Source organism: Myotis nattereri (genome assembly GCF_964212035.1).
Source record: "Myotis nattereri genome assembly, chromosome: 4".
NCBI classification, from domain to species: domain Eukaryota; kingdom Metazoa; phylum Chordata; class Mammalia; order Chiroptera; family Vespertilionidae; genus Myotis; species Myotis nattereri.
In genome coordinates, this window is record NC_138079.1 from 43,106,703 (window position 1) to 43,127,408 (window position 20,706).

At 39.2% G+C, this 20,706-nt stretch overlaps 1 protein-coding gene across 1 annotated transcript in view; it reads left to right on the forward strand.

The window, feature by feature from the left end:
• Positions 1-20,706, forward strand: part of CMYA5 (cardiomyopathy associated 5) — a 102,839-nt gene that overhangs the window by 49,429 nt on the left and 32,704 nt on the right. Inside the window, exons 4-9 of the mRNA XM_081088800.1 lie at positions 1,056-1,289; positions 3,161-3,183; positions 8,438-8,556; positions 13,168-13,317; positions 16,918-17,064; positions 18,367-18,514. Of these exons, the coding sequence (XP_080944926.1) occupies positions 1,056-1,289; positions 3,161-3,183; positions 8,438-8,556; positions 13,168-13,317; positions 16,918-17,064; positions 18,367-18,514 (821 nt within the window). The remainder of the gene's footprint in view (positions 1-1,055; positions 1,290-3,160; positions 3,184-8,437; positions 8,557-13,167; positions 13,318-16,917; positions 17,065-18,366; positions 18,515-20,706) is intronic.

A 20,706-nucleotide genomic window follows, 5' to 3' on the forward strand; every position in this document is an offset into this window, starting at 1 on the left:
TGTTCCCCTATTATGGATAAAAAACTGAAACTTAGTGTTAAGTATATTACCCAAGGTCATATGTTAAGAGACAAGGTTTGAATTCAGGTCCAAGTTCTTATTTGCTCCACCATCCTGCCTTTCCTTAGGCTAGCTCTGCACAAATGCTCTAAGTCATTGCCCAATGTCCCATGCCCTCATAAATGAGTGTTTCTCATGGTACCATTGTCTTTGATGAGTTTATGCCCTCCCAGCTGCTGGCCCCAGCTCCCTCTGAAGTGAAGGGCAGGCGTAGCAACGCTCCATCCATATACAAAGGTGGCCCAAGTATATTCGTCAGTCAGGAGTGGCAAGGGGCCCCTGCAGAAGGCTGGTGCACAGTTTTCCTATTACTAGAGCAACTCTGTGTCCTAGTTTGCTTGTGAAAAGTCTGCTTAACTCCAGTGATAGCTCAATTAATAACAGCTCATTATCATTATTTTTTGTCCCCACCCCTACCAAAGTGTCCCGTGTAAACAGTAAATTATATGATCACCTTATCACCAGCCTTCTCATGAGGACAGCCTGGCATCTGGGTTTGTTCAGATAGGCAATCAAGTTTCTCCCACTGTGGAGGAAGCACCCCCTTCCTGGAGAGCATATGTGAAGGTAGCATCATAGCCAATGTCCTGGCTGCCCCTTCCTCACACTGTGATTTTAATGGAGTGGTGAAAGTGGCACAAAACCCTCGCCACTCCCTGAAGGCCATGAATCTTCATTCATTGTGATGCCCTTTTCAAGTTTTACCATGTGGGAATGCCGATGGGGAAGACTTCCATGCACATATCTTTCTGTGTGTTTTCATTAACTAAATCCTTCTTGAGGATGCTCTTACAGTGAATTCTGTTGCAGAGCTAACTCTGTCAAAGGGGGTTGGTGGGTTGGAAATTTAGACTGTGCACATAATCTGTGATTCCCTGACCAGAATGCCTGAGGTCAACTCTTTAAAAGGTTGGTGTTTCGCTAAAAAAAAAAAAAAAAAAAAAAAAAGATGTGCACTTCTCATTTCATTCAGAATTTTGTTTTGTTTGTTTTAGGAAAATTGTAGTAAAAATGAGAAAAAGTTAGAAGAACAGAACGAGGAGATGATGAAGAAGGTTTTAGCACAGTATGATGAGAAGGCCCAGAGCTTTGAGGAAGTGAAGAAAAAGAAGATGGAGTTCCTGCATGACCAGATGGTCCACTTTCTGCAGAGCATGGATGCTGCCAAGGACACCCTGGAGACCATTGTGAGAGAAGCAGAGGAGCTCGACGAGACCGTTTTCCTGACTGTAAGCACGGATCAAAACAGGCCCAAACACCTCACACCCACTCTGGCCCAAGTCTACTTTTAAAATTGTAATTTTCAATATTCCCTAAGATCATTTATATACCTGTGTGGGTTTTTTTTAAATATAGTTTCGACATTATAAAAATTATTGGGGCATGCGGATGCCTATGGAAAAGGCCCAGCAAATCCTTAGCACCCCTATCCAGCTGCCGGATACATGGAAGGCAGGGCACAGCCTCATCTGTTACGTCACAGTGGGTTGGCCACCTTCTCAGAGGGAGGAAGAAAAGCAGCCTGTGAATCTTATTCATACCATGCTCCCTTTGGGGGCCTGGCATCGTCATGCTGGCCCCTGGGCCTGTCCTCTCCACTCCCACTCCGTCCTCTGAAGTGGCCTCTCATTGGGACCATTCCCTCTGAACCTCGCCAGGTGGCTGAGAGTAGCATTTGGTTCACTTTTAGAATGCAAAGGGAGGATACAGTGTGATACCTCTCAGGTAACACAGGGATGTTGTTATAAGGGTACTCCTACAGACCAGATTCCTTGATTTAAACAAGTACCTTGCGGACCACGATTCCCAAATTGCACCACAGAGGCAACTCTTTGCTCTCCTAATTCCCCTAGAACAGCGGTCGGCAAACTGCGGCTCTTTGGCCCCTTGAGTGTGGCTCTTCCACAAAATACCACATGTGGGCGTGCATGTACAGTGCAATTGAAACTTCATGGCCCATGCGCAGAAGTCGGTATTTTGTGGAAGAGCCACACTCAAGGGGCCAAAGAACCGCATGTGGCTCGCGAGCCGCAGTTTGCCGACCACTGCCCTAGAACATCCAGTAGAATACCGGCCCTTCATGGAGCCAGGATTAACTAGGAGTAATGGAGATATTTTCCTTGAGGGAAGTCCCCAACCTAATTATCAACCAAAGGAAAGCACCATCAAATGGTGAGTGGGGAGCCTACCTTTCAAAGCTCTCTGGTCCACCGGGCCCTCCAGTAAGGTTTGGAGATAGAGTAAGGCAAAGTGGGTCAATGTTAGACTTTTCATTTGCTGCTGGGGATACCTCCAGCCAGGGCAAATTTAAGTGAGGTGGACATGACATCCTCAAACACAATGAAAACCATTCAGGTGCTTTCTGTTTAATTAAGGCAAAGCTTTAATATTTTAAAATTAGGCACCTCTTGCGAAGTACAATATTAATAAAGTACTTTGTGTTCCCTAAGAACTGTACTTTTGTTTAATAAGAATATTTTCTTTTCTGTCTAGAAGAACAAATTGTAAATAAGAAAGCATTGTTTTTTTCTGCTTATTAAAGAGACATATATCTATTTTAGGAAATTTGGAAAAGATAGAAAAGCACAGAGACGGTATCACCTAGAGATAACTACTGATTACATTTTTTGTATATATCCCACATTGAACAAATTTAAGTTATTTTTATTACTTCAGGGAATTCTATTCTGAAAGCCATTTGTTAATGAAGAGAGAAGCAAAGCCTAAGCAACTAATTGCTGGTCTTGCTGATCATGGAGAGTTAGAGCAGAACTGAGAACTGAAGCCCCCTCCATCCCTGCCCTGCTCTCCACCCTCCCCATCCCTTCTCAGCACTAATTTCCTTGCTGCCCCAGCTGAAGCCACCCAAGGGGAAGGTGAGGAGTGATGATTTTAGAACATGCATAGCCTTAATTCTCTAGGTTGGTTTTTGTTGTTGTTGTTAATCTCTCTCTCTCTCTCTCTCTCTCTCTCTCTCTCTCTCTCTCCCTCCCTCCCTCCCTCCCTCCCTCCCTCCTTCCCTCCCTCCCTCCCTCCTTCCCTCCCTCCCTCTCTCCTTCCCTCCCTCCCTCCCTCTCCTTTCCTCTCATTCCCTCCCAAGTCATTTGAGGAAATCAATGAAAGGTATATAAAACATGGCACAATGTAGTGGCACCCAAGGAAAGCATGACTATGCTTTATTTTTAACGTTTTGATGCTTTATAGAAAACAAGCTGCCAATTAAAAAATACGTACTTTTAGTAAGCTATTGCATTTTCACTTTTAGATGCAGTGCTTTTAAAAGCTAAATGACAGAGTTGAAAGAAAATTGCATGTGCTTTAGTTAAATAACAATTATCATCGTATGGGTTTTTAACTTGAGATGTAGTTTGCCTTTCCAACCTAATCTCGACCATCTTTCCTGTCATTGCACACAGAACATTTTGTAGATCCTTAGACTTATTAGTAAAATATGAGTGCTTGAAAGAATCATTCATATCTGCCTTGAATAATTTTACGACTTAATGTAATTTTAATGGAACTTCTCTCATGTTGTCTTCAAATGATAGGCATGCATTTATCTTCTCTTCATGCTCAGCTAACCTAAATGAATCTTCCTCTTTTGATTTTTGTTTTTGCTGTTGTTTTTAGCACTCAGTCTAAGGGAAATTCTTTATTCTTTTAAAAGTCAAAGCATTAACATGAAATTAGGAAATGCTGTCTCTAAAAACATCAGATCTGTGTTTATCTTCTGGAGCTTCTAATAGTGACATGCTGATACTGATCTGACACATTTTCCCTTTGTTCCACAGCAAGACCTGAGGTGTCTCCTGCTTGAGCCTAATGCTTTTATCTTTTTTACCCCTTTAGTGTAAATTTCTAATCTTGTAAATATTATCTTCAGTTTACTTCAATACCAGATTGTGAACTATCATAAAGTAAAATCAGAAATTTATATTTGTGATATATTAAAATGTGGAAAAATGGGTTTGGATTAGAAACTTGATTTTTTTTAGATAATACAAATAGTACAGGTGAACTTGTTTACCTTTGAACAGAATATTGTCAATACATTTTAAAAAATAATTTGTATAATAATATTAGTATTAATCAGTAAGGGTTTTATTTCTGTGGCTCTGTTACCAATAGAATAACCCAGAGAGCTTTAAAAATGCTGATGCCTGTCCCTGTCTGCCGGGGTCCAACCCCAGCAGGTCCAGGGGTTCCCAAAGGCGTAGACGGAGTCGGCGAAGAAGGAATGACACGGAGACAGCGTTCAGTTGATCAGCAGCCTAGCCAGGATCTCCAGCCAAGTTCTGGTCTCGATCTCCAGAGAGGTTCTGCTTAGGATCTCCAGCCAGGTTCTGTCCAGGTTCTCTAGCCAGGTTCAGTCACCAGGTTCTAGTCAGGTTCTCTTGCCATGTTCTATAGTCAGGTTAAGTCCAGGATCTTTTGCCATGTTCTCTCCAGCGAAGTTCTTCTGTCTCTAGGTTCTGTGTAGGTTCTGTCTTCTAAGTTCTGTCTCTTTCTGTCTTGTTACATCTGTATTTATACCAGTTGATTCCAATCCTATCAATCTCTACTCCAAAGGTTAGGGCGTTTCTTATCTCCATTCCAGGGAGTAAAGATTATGTAGCTTAAGCATGATTGTTCGTAGTTAAAGTGATTAATTACCCGCCTGGCACTTAGTTAAGAGGTTTTATTCCCTCCCTAACTTCAGGGGAAAATCCCTACCTGGGGAAACAACCTTTCTCAGAGAGGAGACCTTGGTTAAAACACATAGTGCCAAGAAGGTGAGCAAACATATTAAGAACAGTATGCCATATATGCCAGGTCCCTTGAAACAGCAAGCATGGACCGGCTCCCGGCACCTGTCCGGTTTGGCTCAGTAAATAGAGCATCAGCCTGTGGACTGAAGGGTCCTGGGTTTGATTCCAGTGAAAGGCACATGCTCTGGGGCCCGATTCCCAGTAGGGGGCGTGCAGGAGGCAGCCAATCAATGATTCTCTCTCATCATTGATGTTTCTACCTCTCTCTCCCTCTCCCTTCCTCTCTGAAAACAATAAAAATATATTAAAATAAAAATGCCGATGCCTGAATCTTACCTCCTGAGGTTCTGGTTTAATTGGTCTGAGGTATAGCCTAGGCATTTTTAAAGCTTCCTGGGTGATGTAATGCTCAGTGGGGTTGAGAACGTCTGGGTTATAACAGTCTGTCCTCTGGCTCAGTGATTTTTCCCCAACTGGCTGTACCTGAACCAGCTGTGCAGTTTGCTAAACCAGAGCTCCCAGAGCCCCACCCCAGATCCACTATATGAGCGTCCAGGATAGGCCCAGGCGTCTGCCTGTTTACCATTTCTGCCCCAGGCAGGTCTAGAAAATGATACCCAGGCTTTTTACCAGTTTCCTTTGTTTTTAAAAAGTGTACACATTTCTCCTACATACTATTGATACTTATTTTTATCCAAAAAGTATATGGATTTACAGTGCCATTCCTTGTACACTGGACAGTGTCAATACATATTTGCTTATTTATATTTCATCCACTCATGGCAGGCATTGATGGGAAGGAAAGTTTGGTGAATGAAAATTTGCAAATGCTTTTACTTTAAAAAATACTATCGTACATTTTTAATTTTATAAACATTAGGATATTAACTTGCTAATCTGGATTGACATCCATTTAATTCTAAATTCTATTTCTTTGGTCTTGTGCTTGAACTTGCTCATCTGTGTGTTATTTTAATTAATCTTGATTTCATTGTCCAATGGGTAGTGAATTAACCTTTGCAAAAGCTGCATGCCACCTAAAGGAGGTTCCACTTGGGATAACCATTATTTTTCTGTAAAGGAAAAAGCAAAAATTGGGATTTGGTAAAGAAATATAATCAAAGAAAACCCTGTTAAACATGCACGTGTGTGGGGGCACACGTGATAAGCCTGATTGCGTCCCTAAGAAGCCTTTCATGTCCTCAAGACAACCTCTACTTCAAGGTTGCAGTGTTTCCAATATTGCTTTCCATGAGGTGCTACTTACCTAGTTGGTGGTTTTTACCTTGCTGCTTTTTCTCCCTTCATGTTATATCTCTAAAGGCAGTGCGCATAGACTAAACAACTTTTCTCAACACTGAAAGTGCTTAAATTAAGGAATGCTTATTTAGATTCAAAATTTAGATTCAAAATTTGCATATTATGAAAAACACATTTTGCTTAGAAAATGCTGTCCTATTGAGAGGCTGCATTCATTTTCTCTGTTCTGCTCTTTTGTGTTACAATAATGTGAAAGAGAGTCACTGCTCATGAGAAGATGTTCACTTGTCCTTTCATAGAGTGATGTTAAACTGGACAGGTGTCTACACCCAGGGTTGTTGTGCTACAAAAAGTTCTCCATTTAGTCAGTGGCATGTGTTGAGTGGCCTTAGTATATGGACTAGTCACCATTGTCTGTTAATTCAATAATTTCTCCTCTGCATCCCCAAGGCCTTAAATTAAGCTTGTGATGTTTCCCTGGCCTGGAGCACCATGGAGTCCTCTCAACCGACCGCACTACCTCCCTAGTCTACTTGCTCTGATTCTTCCTCAGTCTCTGCCAGGCCATGCTTCTAAACTTCCCTTTTGCGAACACTTCTGCGGCTCTCCCTGCCTTCAAAGAGACAATGGAAACTCTTGGTGGATCCGAAAGGCTCTTCACAGTCAAACCACAAATCGCTTTTCTATTCAACTCTGTCTCCATTTTCTAATTCTCAGAATAGCCCAGGATCACCTTTGACTCGAATGTGCCATACTCTCCCAACTCCATGCCTTTATGATCCAAGCTATTCTGTCTGCAACCTCCTTACCCTTGGTCCAAATATCACCTCCTCTTTGAAGCCCCTATGGGAACCATCTCCCCTAAATCAAATGATAGTGAATTTTATTATTCCTAACACTTGTAAACACAGTAGTCACTCTTTAAATATTTCAGTTATATTTTATAATCTTTTCCTCTCACATTGATAAAAAATTTCTAAGACCTGAGATCCTGATATTCTCACCCAAATAAAACCCTCTTACCCTCTTATATATTCAAAGTATATTTATTAAATGCCTATTGTATGTCAGGTTACCCATAACACTGCAGTAGGGAACAAGACAGAGTCCTTTTGTGCATGTAGGTTATATATTCTGGTGAAGTAGACAGAAACTAATAGGTCATGACAAGTTTGAGGAAATAAAACATAGCAGAGTAAGGGGTCGAGGGCATAGGCACCACGGTGTTTAGTGTACTCAGGGCCGGCCTCTCTGAGGAGCTAACATTGGAACAGAGATCTAAATTAAGTGAGAAAGGAACCATACAAGCATGTGGGAGAAGAAAGTTCCCACAGCAAGTGCAAGGGCCGAGGCTCTCTGCTACCCAAGTGAAAAAGTCCATGATGTGAAAGCCAGTGGAGTTCCTCAAAGCTGTTTAATTGCTGGAAGATGATTCCAGTCTTCTGAGGGGGCGCACACAGAGGACAGCTCCTAACCAAAGTTGAGGCTCCTCAAGCTAAAGATAAACGTTTTGCAATCTCTTTTCCCCTCTGCAGAATCAAGATTTTTTTTTAAAGCCCAGATTTCACCTAGATACAAATGCTAAAAGTTAGTATTTGTTGGCATCTCTCCTGCAGCGGTTCTCAACCTGTGGATCACGACCCCTTTGGCGGTCGAATGACCCTTTCACAGGGGTCGCCTAAGACCATCCTGCATATCAGATATTTACATTACGATTCATAATAGTAGCAACATTACAGTTATGAAGTAGCAATGAAAATAATTTTATGGTTGGGTCACAACATGAGGAACTGTATTGAAAGGGCCAGAAGGTTGAGAACCACTGCCTTAGAGGGTCTGGAATTTATAAAAGCTATTCATTTATATTCTGTGCTTTGTTTGGTCTGGATAGACTTTATCCTCTTTCAGTGCTGTATCCCCACTACCCAGAATAGTGCCTGGCACATAGTAGGTGAACATATTTTTTGAAAGACTAAATAATAATGAGGTTTGAGAACAGCAAATACATCATACAGTGTGTGAATTTCCAGATGGGCTCTGAACCTTTATATTATTAGGAAATAAATAAAAATTATCATTAAAATATAGTGATTTTTAGAACTAATTTTATAGATGCAAAATGAAAAATTGTATAATTTAATGGAATCTATTCAGATTTGAGGATATAGGAATGGAATTTCTAATATTAGCAGTTACACCAAAAATCTTAAGAATAAATGTATTTCTAGAGTTTGAAACAGTTTAAATCCTTTTTGGATACAGTGCCTCACGAAAACTACCACTACCACTACCCAAGTTCATTTTGAACAATTGCTTTACCTTTCGTTCTGTATGCTAATAATTTTTTGACTTATATTTCCCCCAAATAGGTTGCTTTCTGCCATGGAGAGTACTGCTTCATTAGAGAACATGCCTGCTGCGTTTTCACTTTTTGAGCATTATGATGACAGCTCGGCGAGAAGTGACCAGATGTTAAAACAAGTGGCTGGTAGGCATTTTAATATCTTCAAGAGCTTGATGAGATTTGGCGGTTTTTCCTTGTTTGCGTTTGAATATAAGGAAATATAACTGGCAACAGGAAAATCTTCTTTGTAAACTTTTAAAGCCAGATTCTGAAATAAAGCCTGAGACCAGCACACCATTCCGGTGATAAACTGCATTTCCATTTGAAGACTAGTGACTGCTCTGGGCTGTCGAGGAGGTGGGAGGAGGTAGCAATGAAATCAAAGGTCTCCTGTTATTTTCTTTTGTCCAGTAGGATTTCTCTCCTTCTCTTCCAGAGATTATCTGCTTCACATCAGCAGCTAGCTAGAGAAGGGAAAATAAATCAAATATTTTCATGTGTATTGAACAGATTTTTCCTTATGAGTGGTTTTCCCCTCTTCAATTGAGTTCTTTTTCCTTTTTTAAAAGCTAAACAGATTAGCTTAGAAGAACTAACAGCTCAGCATCATGCTCTGAGCCAGGAGCCTCCCACTCAGCTGTCAGAAGCATCTTGCCGGCTCTTCAAAATATTTTTTAATGTGCTATTTTAACAAACAAGACAATTTAAATTTCTCAAAGCTGCCGTGTTTCAGTCAAGTTACCAAGTTTCACTTACTGTACAGTGTACTCAGATGTCCTCCTTAAGAGATGCTATACTCTTTCAAAACCACCTTAAAGACAGCTGCTGTTTTTCAATTGGCAAGTAACTTTCATTCCTGTAGGAAGAGTGTTTGTTTAGTAACTGGTAAACGGCTACTGTGTCTTTAAAAAGACCAAAAATCCTACCAACCCTATGTAAAATGAAAAGTGCAGGCATTTATGAATTTTCTCCAGAAAAGTCTCAAAACAAAAGGATGTTTTCTTAGAATGTCTTTAAGAGGCATTTAAATAAAGCAGTGATTGCAAATTAAGAAATTCTGATTAACAGAGTAGATCTTTTGCTTTTAAGAGATTCTTTTTTGAGTACCCGATGGGGAATGAGAGGACATTCCATATATTTTAGAAGCCACAGAGTTAAATTATCATTCTGAAATAGTGCCTGTAGCAGTCCCAGTAATTCCAAGCTGTTTTGGGGAAATTGATCTCTGAGAGATAGGTGCTGCGGGTTGCACTTTACAGAATGGGAGCCCAAGGTGTTGACTTGTTGCTAAATAGTTTTTGTTCATTTTGTGACCAGTGACACCTCTCGGATCTAGAGTCCTCAGCTGGTACCTGAAAAGTTAATCAGATCACTCCCTAAACAGATATAATGAGGAAAGGATGTGGATTTTTCACTAACGTTTATTCCACTCTTACATGATGCCTGGCGCTGGGGAGGCTGTTAAGCATCCTGATCATCTAATCTCACAACCCTAGGAGGTGGGCTTTATCTCACAACCCTAGGAGGTGGGTTTTATTGTTATTCCCATTTGACAGGTGAGGAAATACAGGGAGCAGAAAAGTGTCTCTCATATTGCCCTGGACCAGCCTTGTGCAAACTACGGCCTGCGGGCCGGATCCGCCCATTTGAAATTAATAAAACTAAAAAAAAAAAAAGACCGTACCCTTTTATGTAATGATGTTTACTTTGAATTTATATTAGTTCACACAAACACTCCATCCATGCTTTTGTTCCGGCCCTCCGGTCCAGTTTAAGAACCTGTTGTGGCCCTCGAGTCAAAAAGTTTGCCCACCCCTGCCCTAGACACACAGCTTCTTGGGGACGTGTAGTGGAGGAGTTCAGTTCTGAGTTGCTCTTGAACCACTGCTCTACACCTAAGAGGCAGAGTGCATTGCTCTGAAAGGAGAGGTAACCATAGATTAGTGACAACCAAGGCTTCCTTGACTGTGGCTCCTGGGGCCTTTTTTTTTACTTAATTGTGGTAAAATACACATAATGTAAAACGTAGCATTTCAACCCTTCGGAAGTATATAGTTCAGTGGTATTAAGTATACTCACATTGTTGTACAACCATCACCACTATCCATCTCTGGAATTCTTTCATCTTGCAGAACTGACATTCTCTACCTGTTAACTCCCCACCCCCAGCCCAGCAACCACCAGTTTACTTCCTGTTTTTATGAATTTAACTACTTTAGGTACCTCATATAAGCAGCTTATCTTACTTAGCATATCTTCAAGGTTTATCCACATTCTAGCATGTGTCAGAATTTCCTTCCTTTTAAGGGCTGAATAATATTCCATTGTAGGTTTATACTGCATTTTGCTTATCCATTCACTCATGGATGTACACTTGGGTTCCTTTTCGCTACTCTGAATAATGCTGCACTCCTGGGGACTATTGTGAAAGCTGCCTTGAGTGGGAATCTGGATCTGGGCACAGATTCTGAAGTCCCAAGTTGATCTATTGCTCAGTTCCCTTAGTGTTACAGCTCTTTACAGGACACTTCCTCAGGCTGAGGGAATCCATGGAAGTGATTCCTCTGGCAAAGAAGCCTTAGAATCTCATTTTCTCTTTAATCTTATTCAAGTTCGTTGCTACAGCAGTGTAAATAGAGTAGCTGACATATAAAATCCAGGTCTCTGATGCTTATCTATCACAGGAATTTTAAATACAATAATTATTATTTAATTACATCTATGAAATATTCCTATTTCCTTTTTAATTTTAGAGTATTTTGAAAAGTAAGAGTATTTTCTGTTTTTGAAAAAAAAATTCTACTTTAATGATTTTGGGAGAAGGAGAACATTAAGTACAAAATTATTTCTAATCTACATGTTTTGCTTAATTCCCTACAACTGCGTCTTCCTTAAAATTTGGTGTGTGTGTGTGTGTGTTACCATTTTAAAAAAGCAGATATTGCTCAATATATAATTCATTAAAAACAGCAATAAAAACACAGGAGCATTTTCATTGTTCATGCCTCAAGGAGTTCAACACTGTTTCAGAGATGATTGACAAGAGTTGAAGCATTCTGCTTGGCTCTTCAGTAAACCTGGGCAGCATGAAAATTTACTGCATTACATTTCCCCGGATGGACTCCTTTAGAATGTGACACTGATTTCCTGCTGGGAAGACAAACAGTGAAGTCAAAGATAGCATAAGGATCTCTGAACCATTGTCAGTCCTCGGGGAGGTGCCCTGACAGGCAAAGCCTGCCCAGCATCCCTGACCTCTGAGTCCCTCTCGGATTTACAGGTGGTGGAGACCTAGTGCACCCCCATCATAAGCGGCTTCTTGCCTTCTCACTCCAGTCTCTGTGCTCCTGCCAAAGCCATTTGCCTTCTGAATGTTAGCACTGTTTATGTGTCAGGCACTTTGCTAAGCACTTAATATATATTATGTTGCTTCGTACAACAACCCTGAGAAGAAATGGCATTATTATCATTGTTGTTGTTTTCCTATTTAAATATGAGAAGACTGAGGCTAAAATTACACCCCTAATAAGATGGGGGGCTGGCATTTACTTTAGGCATCCTCTCTGCTCCAAAGCCCATGAACGTGGCCACTCTCTTACCCCGCTTCTTATTTCTCATACCTGTGTATTTCTTCAGCAATGTATCTCTTTATTGAATCTTTTCAATCGTCTCTTTTTGTGCCATTCTGTAGACCCATTTGTTTTTCCTCATTTTTAACTCCTTGTTGAACTAACCTTGTTTTCATTTCATTACTTTTAATAAAATAATCTCATAAAATTTGACTCACACTATTTTAGTAAGCGTATCTCTTAGGAAATTGTTGACTGGAAAAAATAACCACAAAATAAATTTAAAAGCATGACATCTTCTCAATTGATGGGAATAACCTTTTCTTTTAATTTGTAAAATATGTTCAGTGCTTTTGTCTCTCAAAAATGTTGGAGGAGAATCGCATAGGTGCTTGATTTATGGTGTTGTATATACTGTTCATGTTCAATATACAAAATTATAAACTTTCAAATATCTAGTAAAATACTTGAGAATATTGTTGACTTTACAATTTAAAACAATAGAGTATTAATAGATAGTTAAACCTTATACTTTTATCAGTTAATAGGGTACTTTTCCCCCTATGTAATTTTAACATTTTGTTTAAATTTCTTTTTAACTTGTAGCTATGGTCATGCTGGAAAGAGAAAATAGGATAGTAATTTCATAAAGTATATTTTGTTATTTTATTCATGCAAGTCTTTTTCAGCTTTGATGATACAGCACCTATAGTTAAAAGTGGTTTCATTTGTCTAATGTGAATATAGACTCTATATTGATGTAGCAGGATACGGCATTGGTTATCTAGCAAAGCATACTCAAGTTTTTGCTTCAAAGAAAAAACAAGTCATTTGCTGTATCCTCGAGTCTAACCTGTATAAGTTAATTTCTCTAAATATAGAACTATAGAAGAATATTCTCAAGTGATCCATTTGGAGATCCATTTTTATTTATTTCTATGTGTCTTATATATACACATATACAAATTCAAAGAAAACGTTTTTGAGGGATACCACTGAACTACAGCAGTGGAATGTTAGGGTTTGGGATTAGTGGTGTATTGGGGGAAAAAGGAGAACTCTCAGTGTTACTTCATGTATTTCTGTATTGTTAGAATTTTTTGTAAGTGACATTTGAAAAAAGAAAGAAAAACCAATCCATAAAATCAGCATTAGTTACAATAAATGTTGCTTATATTCCATCCAGTTCCACAGCCTCCTAGGTTAGAACCTCAGGAACCAAATTCTGCCACGAGCACAACAATTGCGGTTTATTGGAGCATAAACAAGGAAGATGTCATCGACTCATTCCAGGTGTACTGCATGGAGGAGCCACAGGATGACCAAGAAGTAAATGGTAGGATTGCTAATACAGATACAGGTGCATGTGTACATTTCTGCATCTTAATGTGACGTATTTAAACATATACATATTATGGCTCTTTCCATAAAGCATTCATAGCTACTTATAAAAATAACAACAAACCAACAGCAGCATAATGAAATGAAATATAAGCAAATTTGGAAATCAGGGTAAGGGAAAACAAAAATGCATAAATATCCTCGTGGTCAACATGAATATTGTCATTGAGATTCATATTTGACTTTGAGCCTCAGGGTAGCAGGAGCAATTAAGTGATCCTCATTTTCAGAAGGGAGGTGACATGTAAGAGTTTCAGAGAGAACAAAGTTTCAATCAGTATGTGGTCATAATGTGTGCCACTTTGTGGAGGAGAAAGGAGCCGTATAGGACAGTGACTTCCACAATAATTTTAATGCAAATGCACCATTGGCTGCCATGGTTGGCATTTCCTCAGCTCTACTTTGGATAAAATCTTTAAACACACTACAAAGGTAATTCAGAGTGCACACTTATGAAGGCATGGGCCTAGATGTGGTATAATCTTCTAGTGTCCCAAATTAATGTGCAGATCGAGGTGAAAGAGCTTGGCAGGGGGAGTGGATGGCATGTCTTATAGTGGAACTCCTGCAAATATCTCTGCTTAGTAGGACTTCTAACAAGAACTAGAAGCCAAGCAGTTTAAGGTTGTACTTAGTGATGAATCAGAGCTGGGAGTGCTGGCATACTGTGTTACCTGTTGAAGACAGACCCATATACAGGGTGGTGCAAGAGTAGGTTTACAGTTGTGAGTACGTGAGTTTATTCTTGTATTATTATTTATTAATTGCTCTATTATTTTACATACACACAACTGTAAACCTACTTTTGCCTCACCCTGTATCTTAGAAACCAGATAATCATGTGGCAGGATTGATTATAATAAATTTCACTGATGCCAATATTTAAGTCTTCTGAGATGTCATGTGGTTCTTATTTAAATTAGAAAAAAAGTAAGAAAAGCAATCCCTGACATAGTGTAAAGTTGGCTTTGTCCATAAGAATTTCTAGTTTAGCCCAGCTGGTGTGGTTCAGTAGTTGAGCATAGACCCATGAAGCAAGAGGTCACCAGTTTTATTCCCAGTCAGGGCACATGCCCGGGTTGCTGGCTTGATCCCTGGTAAGGGGTGTGCAGGAGGCAGCGATCCATGTTTCTCTTTCGTTGATGTTTCTATCTCTCTATCCTTCTCCCTTCCTCTCTCTAAAATCAATAAAGACATATTAAAATTTTATAAAAAGAATTCATATTTTATTGGGAAACTATTACCATATAGCTGTGACAAAACAGCAAGGTAAGTGCTATTATCCCATTTGCAAATGAGAAAACCAATATGAGGTTAAAAAATTCACCCAAGACCACACAGCTTATACATGATAGCAGCAGGATTCAAACACAGTTCTTTTAGACTGCAAAGCTTATATTTTTGTTTGCTTGAATCTGTGTTTGTTTTGTTATACAGTAGTCCCCCCTTATCTGAGGTTTCACTCTCCATCCAAGGTTTCAGTTACCTACAGACAACCTCAGTCTCTAGAAATATTAAATGGGAAATTCCAGAAATAAACAATTCATAAGTTTTAAATTGCATGCATTTCTGAGTAGCGTGATAAAATCCCGAATGTTTTGCTCCATCCTGCCTGGGACATGAATCATCTATGCTGTGTGTGCTGCCTGCCCCTGAGTCACGTAGTAGCTGCCATCTTGGTTATCGGATTGACTACCCTAGTGTTGAAGTACTTGTGTCCAAGTAACTCTTATTTTACTGAACAAAAGCACAAATGTAGTGATGCAGGCAATTCAGATATGCCAAAGAGAAGCTGTAAAGTGATTTCTTTAGGTCAGTGGTCGGCAAACTGCGGCCCCTTGAGTGTGGCTCTTCCACAAAATACCACGTGCGGGCGCACACGTACAGTGCGATTGAAACTTCGTGGCCACACTCAAGGGGCCAAAGAGCCGCATGTGGCTCGCGAGCCGCAGTTTGCCGACCACTGTGTTAGGTGAAAAGGTGAGTATAGTGCAATAAGTTATTTTGACAGAAAGAGACTACATTTACATTCACTTAACTTTTATTATAGTGTATAGTTATAATTGTTATATTTTATTAGTTATTAATCTCTTACTGTGCCTAATTTATAAATTAAACTTTATTATAGGTATGTATGTATAGGACAAAACAGTGTATTAGGGTTTCTGTCTCTCTACCCCTCAGGCATCCCTTGAGGGTTTGGGGCATATTTCCTTTGGATAAGTAGTGGATACTGTACTTCAGCTCCCTGTTTATCCAGTTATATAATGAAATCTGGCTCTCCAGATTCTCTTAGCAACTATTTGCCTAGAGTACTTTTTAAATGTGCTTCACCTGCCCCCACCATTCCCCAAACACTTATATAGCCTGTCTCATTTATTTAATGCCTTGAATTCTGCTAATGCCAGTTAATTAATCTGATGATATACACCATGATACCATGCTGTGTGAAATAGGGGGTCCAGTAACATGTTATGTACATTGTTAAAAGTACTGGGGTAACACAACGTAGCCTGAAAGGATGATTCCATTGAAAACTACAGTCATAATTTGTAGGCTATGGGGGAAATGTTTTTTCAGTGTATAAGTCCTCATAACATTATTTAAATTAAATATTCTGTCCAGAAAGTATTACTCATTGGGAAATAGAGATGCAATTAAAGAAACCTGCTGAGTTTAAAAGCTCCTAAATTTCCTTTAAAAAGAAACAATATGGGTTTCTTACCTGAGGGGTTTTGAAGATGTGGCATTCAAGAATAATAAGGGAGGATAACTGAAATTACCTTAGACTATTTTTTAAATCGTTCTTTTTAAGGAGAGAAACTTTCAGTAAAAAATCATATTGGGTGTTATTATAACGCCCAAAGAGACCAGTGTTAAGAATGGTATTGAGTAATATTTACTACTAAAATATTGAAAGCAAAATAGCATAAATTTTAGGAAATGGTTGAATGAAGTTACTTCTTAGAATAGTTTATGGCTTATCAAAGTTATTTAAGTATTTCTACATATTATGGAAATCCCTAGTTGAAAGAATTTTTGAATTCATGAGAAGGAATCAAGATTTGAAACTATGAAAATCATTCAGAATACTAAAATGGTTTACTAATCTATAAAGATGCTTTGTACCATGCGGTTGTCCTATTTTATTATATACTCTCCTAAAATATTGGCATTGCTTCTCAGGGATTATCTTGAGAATGTATTATTGAAATTTAAGCTAACAAACTCTGCAGCTTTAGTATTTGCTATTGAAATGTTAATTTAATTGTAGAATATGAAGCTCAGAATTTTACTAATATGCTATTATTTTTTATACGTGTTCATAAATAATACTATGTCATTCTAAATATCTCTTTTCAGAATTCTATTGCTTTCTTATGTATTCTAAAGTGATCTACCACATAATGATATCTGTAAGCTTATCACTTTGGGGTTTCCACTGAAAAAAGTCATAGACCAATTTTTCCAATAACTGTAACTTTCAATTAACTTTGGAAGACACCCTAGAATTTATGATTGTGTTTTATGCTAGACTTGGTAGAAGAATACAGAGTTACAGTGAAAGAAAGCTACTGCATTTTTGAAGATTTGGAACCTGATCGATACTATCAAGTGTGGGTAATGGCTGTGAACTTCACCGGATGTAGCCTGCCCAGCGAAAGGGCAATTTTTAGAACAGGTAAGGAGACGTTAAGAGGGTGTTAGGAGGCAATACTCAATTTTTCACAGACTCTTGAGGTCAACCAATAAGCATTTAGTAAGCCTATTGCATGCTGGGTGTTGTGTAATGTGGCATATACAACAATGGACAAATTTTGGTGCTAGGGCCCTGATCCAGTTATACACAGGTTATTATAAGAACACTCCAGAGGGGTACCAGAGTCTGCCTTGAGCGGGGGCAGAATCAGAAATACCTTCCTAGAACTGATGCCCGAATGAGCTCCTTTAAAGGATCAGTAGGAAGTAAAGTGTTAAAAGGCTGTATTCATTTGAAGAAATCCTATGAGCAGAGACATCAAGGTAAGAAACAGTGTGGAGTGTCCAGGACACAAAAATAAGTTTGGTATTATTTCTTTGGCTTCAAAACAAGTAGAGGAAAGCCATAAGGTGAGATAGACTAGTTCAATGATGGCGAACCTTTTGAGCTCGGTGTGTCAACATTTTGAAAAACCGTAACTTAACTCTGGTGCCATGTCACATATAGAAATTTTTTGATATTTGCAACCATAGTAAAACGAAGACTTATATTTTTGATATTTATTTTATATATTGAAATGCCATTTAACAAAAAGAAATCAACCAAAAAAATGAGTTTGCGTGTCACCTCTGACACGCGTGTCATAGGTTCGCCATCACTGAACTAATTAGTGTGTACAGAGTTAATATTTGCTAAGCTAAGAAGCTTGGGCTTTAATCATATAGGTGCTAGGAGTCCCCAAAAGGTGTTGCAGTGATGGTTTTAGCTGACAGTGCACTCCCATGATGGAGTCTTTTCACAAGGGACTGAAGCAGGTATACTAGTAGCATAAACCAAGTTTGAATTGCGTTGAAGATAATTTTAACTACGTCAGGGGAATCAATGACTTATTTCTACCGTTTTATCTTTTCTTCTTGCCTTTTAAAGCAAATATTTTATTGAGCATGTACTGAAGGCAAGATTATGGCTAAATTTTGTGTACAGAGAAGGGGACAAGAATCTTCATTTTTATTTGCTTGTATAATAAAGAAACTTGGATAAGATTTACAGGAAGCTAATATCGGAAGCTAGCTGGGAATGGGTGAAAACTGGGCAAGTTTTGGAAGGCAAGGGTGGGAGGGAGATCTTTCACTACATAAAATTTTATACCTAAGGAGTTTTCAACCCAGAATGTATTTTTAATAAAAAATTAAAATAAAATCATACCTGAGAATTCTTCCCAGGCTCCAGGGAAGCAGAACTTTAATTCATTGCCCCACCATTGACTTGGTTCTCTCTCTACAGCACCCTCCACCCCTGTGATCCGTGCGGAGGACTGTACCGTGTGCTGGAACACGGCCACCATCCGATGGCAGCCTGCGAATCCAGAGGCATCTGAGACCTATACTCTGGAGTATTGCAGACAGCACTCTCCGGAGGGTGAGGGCCTCAGGTAAGAATCCTTTTCCACAGGGAGACCCCACCTCTCCACAGAGAGAACCTGGGGTACCAGGAGCCTAGCTCAGGGCCTAAAGTCAACCTCTGAGCTTATGCTCATAGAGGGAGAAAACTTCTGAAATCCTGCTGAGCTAATTAAATTGACTTGATTTGCAGCTCCATCACTATTCATCAATGAACTCTAGGTTTGTAATAAAACATATGCTACCATGCAGAATAATAACTCCCTTGTAAGAAAAATGTAAGTGAACATTTTTTGAGGTATGTTTAACCTGAATCATTAGACAGGATTTATGCATATTTTATGCTCATTTTAGTTATGTTAGAATAGGTACCACCTAATTCAGAAAACAAATGGTGAGTTTGTCATACATTGTAAATATGTATTTGTAATGTATAAATGTAAATTTTAATGTCTGTAATATATTGCTAATATTAAAGGAGCTAATTACACATATAATCCCAGAGACATAACCTGCTTCTCCAAGAGCATGAAGAATCTAGAGATTTTTGCAGGAGAAAAAGAAATGTAAAGCTTTCTCACTAAAATTATGAAGCTAGAATTTATCAGTAAAGGCCTGTGCATCCAATGGGCATAAGGTAAATGTTAATTCATTTACTAAGCTGTGTTTTCTTCTGCTTCATGGCAATAGGACAACTTCATGTTCCATTATGGATATTAAGACCACTATTATTAATATTTATATTTTGATAGAGACATTTTTAGTTAAAAAAACAAATTTACTGAGGTAAACTATTGTGATAGGTTATGGGACTTAGAAATAATGGTGTGAAATTAGACAGCTTTTCAACAAAGTGTATTATTAAGCTCTTATTTACATGATCAGTCAACAACTATTTATTTAGTTATGATGTGAGATTTCATACAACTGAACAATAATTATAGTTTCTTTCAAGTCTGTGAAGACAATTTTCACAAAATAATGATCAAAAGATGAATTAATGTTGGTCGGGTAGGATGTAGGCATTTCAGCAGAAGTGAGATCAGAGCAAATGTGCATCTCTGCTAACATGCCAATTGCTGAAAGGCAGGCTTCAACACTCAGCAAGTAGCTGAGAGGTGAAAGCAGGCCAGGCCAGAGGGGTGGAGGGGGCAGAGAAAGGGCAAAAGGAAAGGAAGAGACAGAGTAGGGGAGACAGGGACAGAGACACTCAGAGGGAGAGTATAACTTTTATTGAGCATTTACTACGTGCCAAGTCAATGTCCTAGATGCTTTCTATGTGTCGCCTTATTTAACCTTCAGAAGAACTCTGACAGAAAACAGGTACTTTGAGAGGCTACTCAGCTAGTGAGTGGCACTCGGGATTCGAGCCCTGCTTTGTTTGATTTCACAGCCGAGCTGCTAACCCCTATTTAATGTGGCTAAGAGGAGCCCTGTACCTTTTCTACAAAAACTTCTGATGCTGTGAGAACGTTATGTGAGGAGTGCTGAGTCCCAGGGCAGTCTCTCCCACCCTTCTCCTCCCTAAGGGAGGAAAATCCAGTTCTCTGAGGAGTGTTCTGGAATGACTCATCCTTGCTATGGCATTAGTCCCCAGTTGGCATTTGCATAAATAACATCAGCACAGTTGGATTCTTAATCAGCAGAAACCTGGAAACTCTGAGACCTAGTAGCCATGCCACTGAGGGAACTGTGATGCCATCTAATAAATGTGGCTACAAGGAGAAGAGGAAGGGAAGCAGGAGGGGAGGTGGCATCCACGGAGGGCCTTCAACGTGCCAAGAACTGTGCTAAGTCTCATTTAGCCCTCTCAACAGTCCTAGGAGGAAGGAAATGACCTCCATTAATTGAGGCTCAGGATGGTTAAATAATTTAGCCAAGGTAGTAAATGGTGGAGTCCTTATGCAGACGAAGATAGCATACCTCAACAACCTGACCACTGGGAGCTATTGTGTATCCTTAGATTCCTTTGTCGCATGGAAAAAAAAAAAATGGATGTAAAGAGAGAATGCAGTACCATTCACAGCCCCTTTGATTAATGTTTTTCCTTTCTCTGATCAATCTGGGGCCCTCAAAGCAAAAACAAATGTTTATTTGATATCAACAGTGAACAATGTATTCCAAACAAACCCTTCTATCAAAGCCAAAGTAACAATGACAGTTCCACTTGTAGGGGAACAGTGGCCATCCACCAATTTCATAAAGACAAAAGTTGAACTTAGCA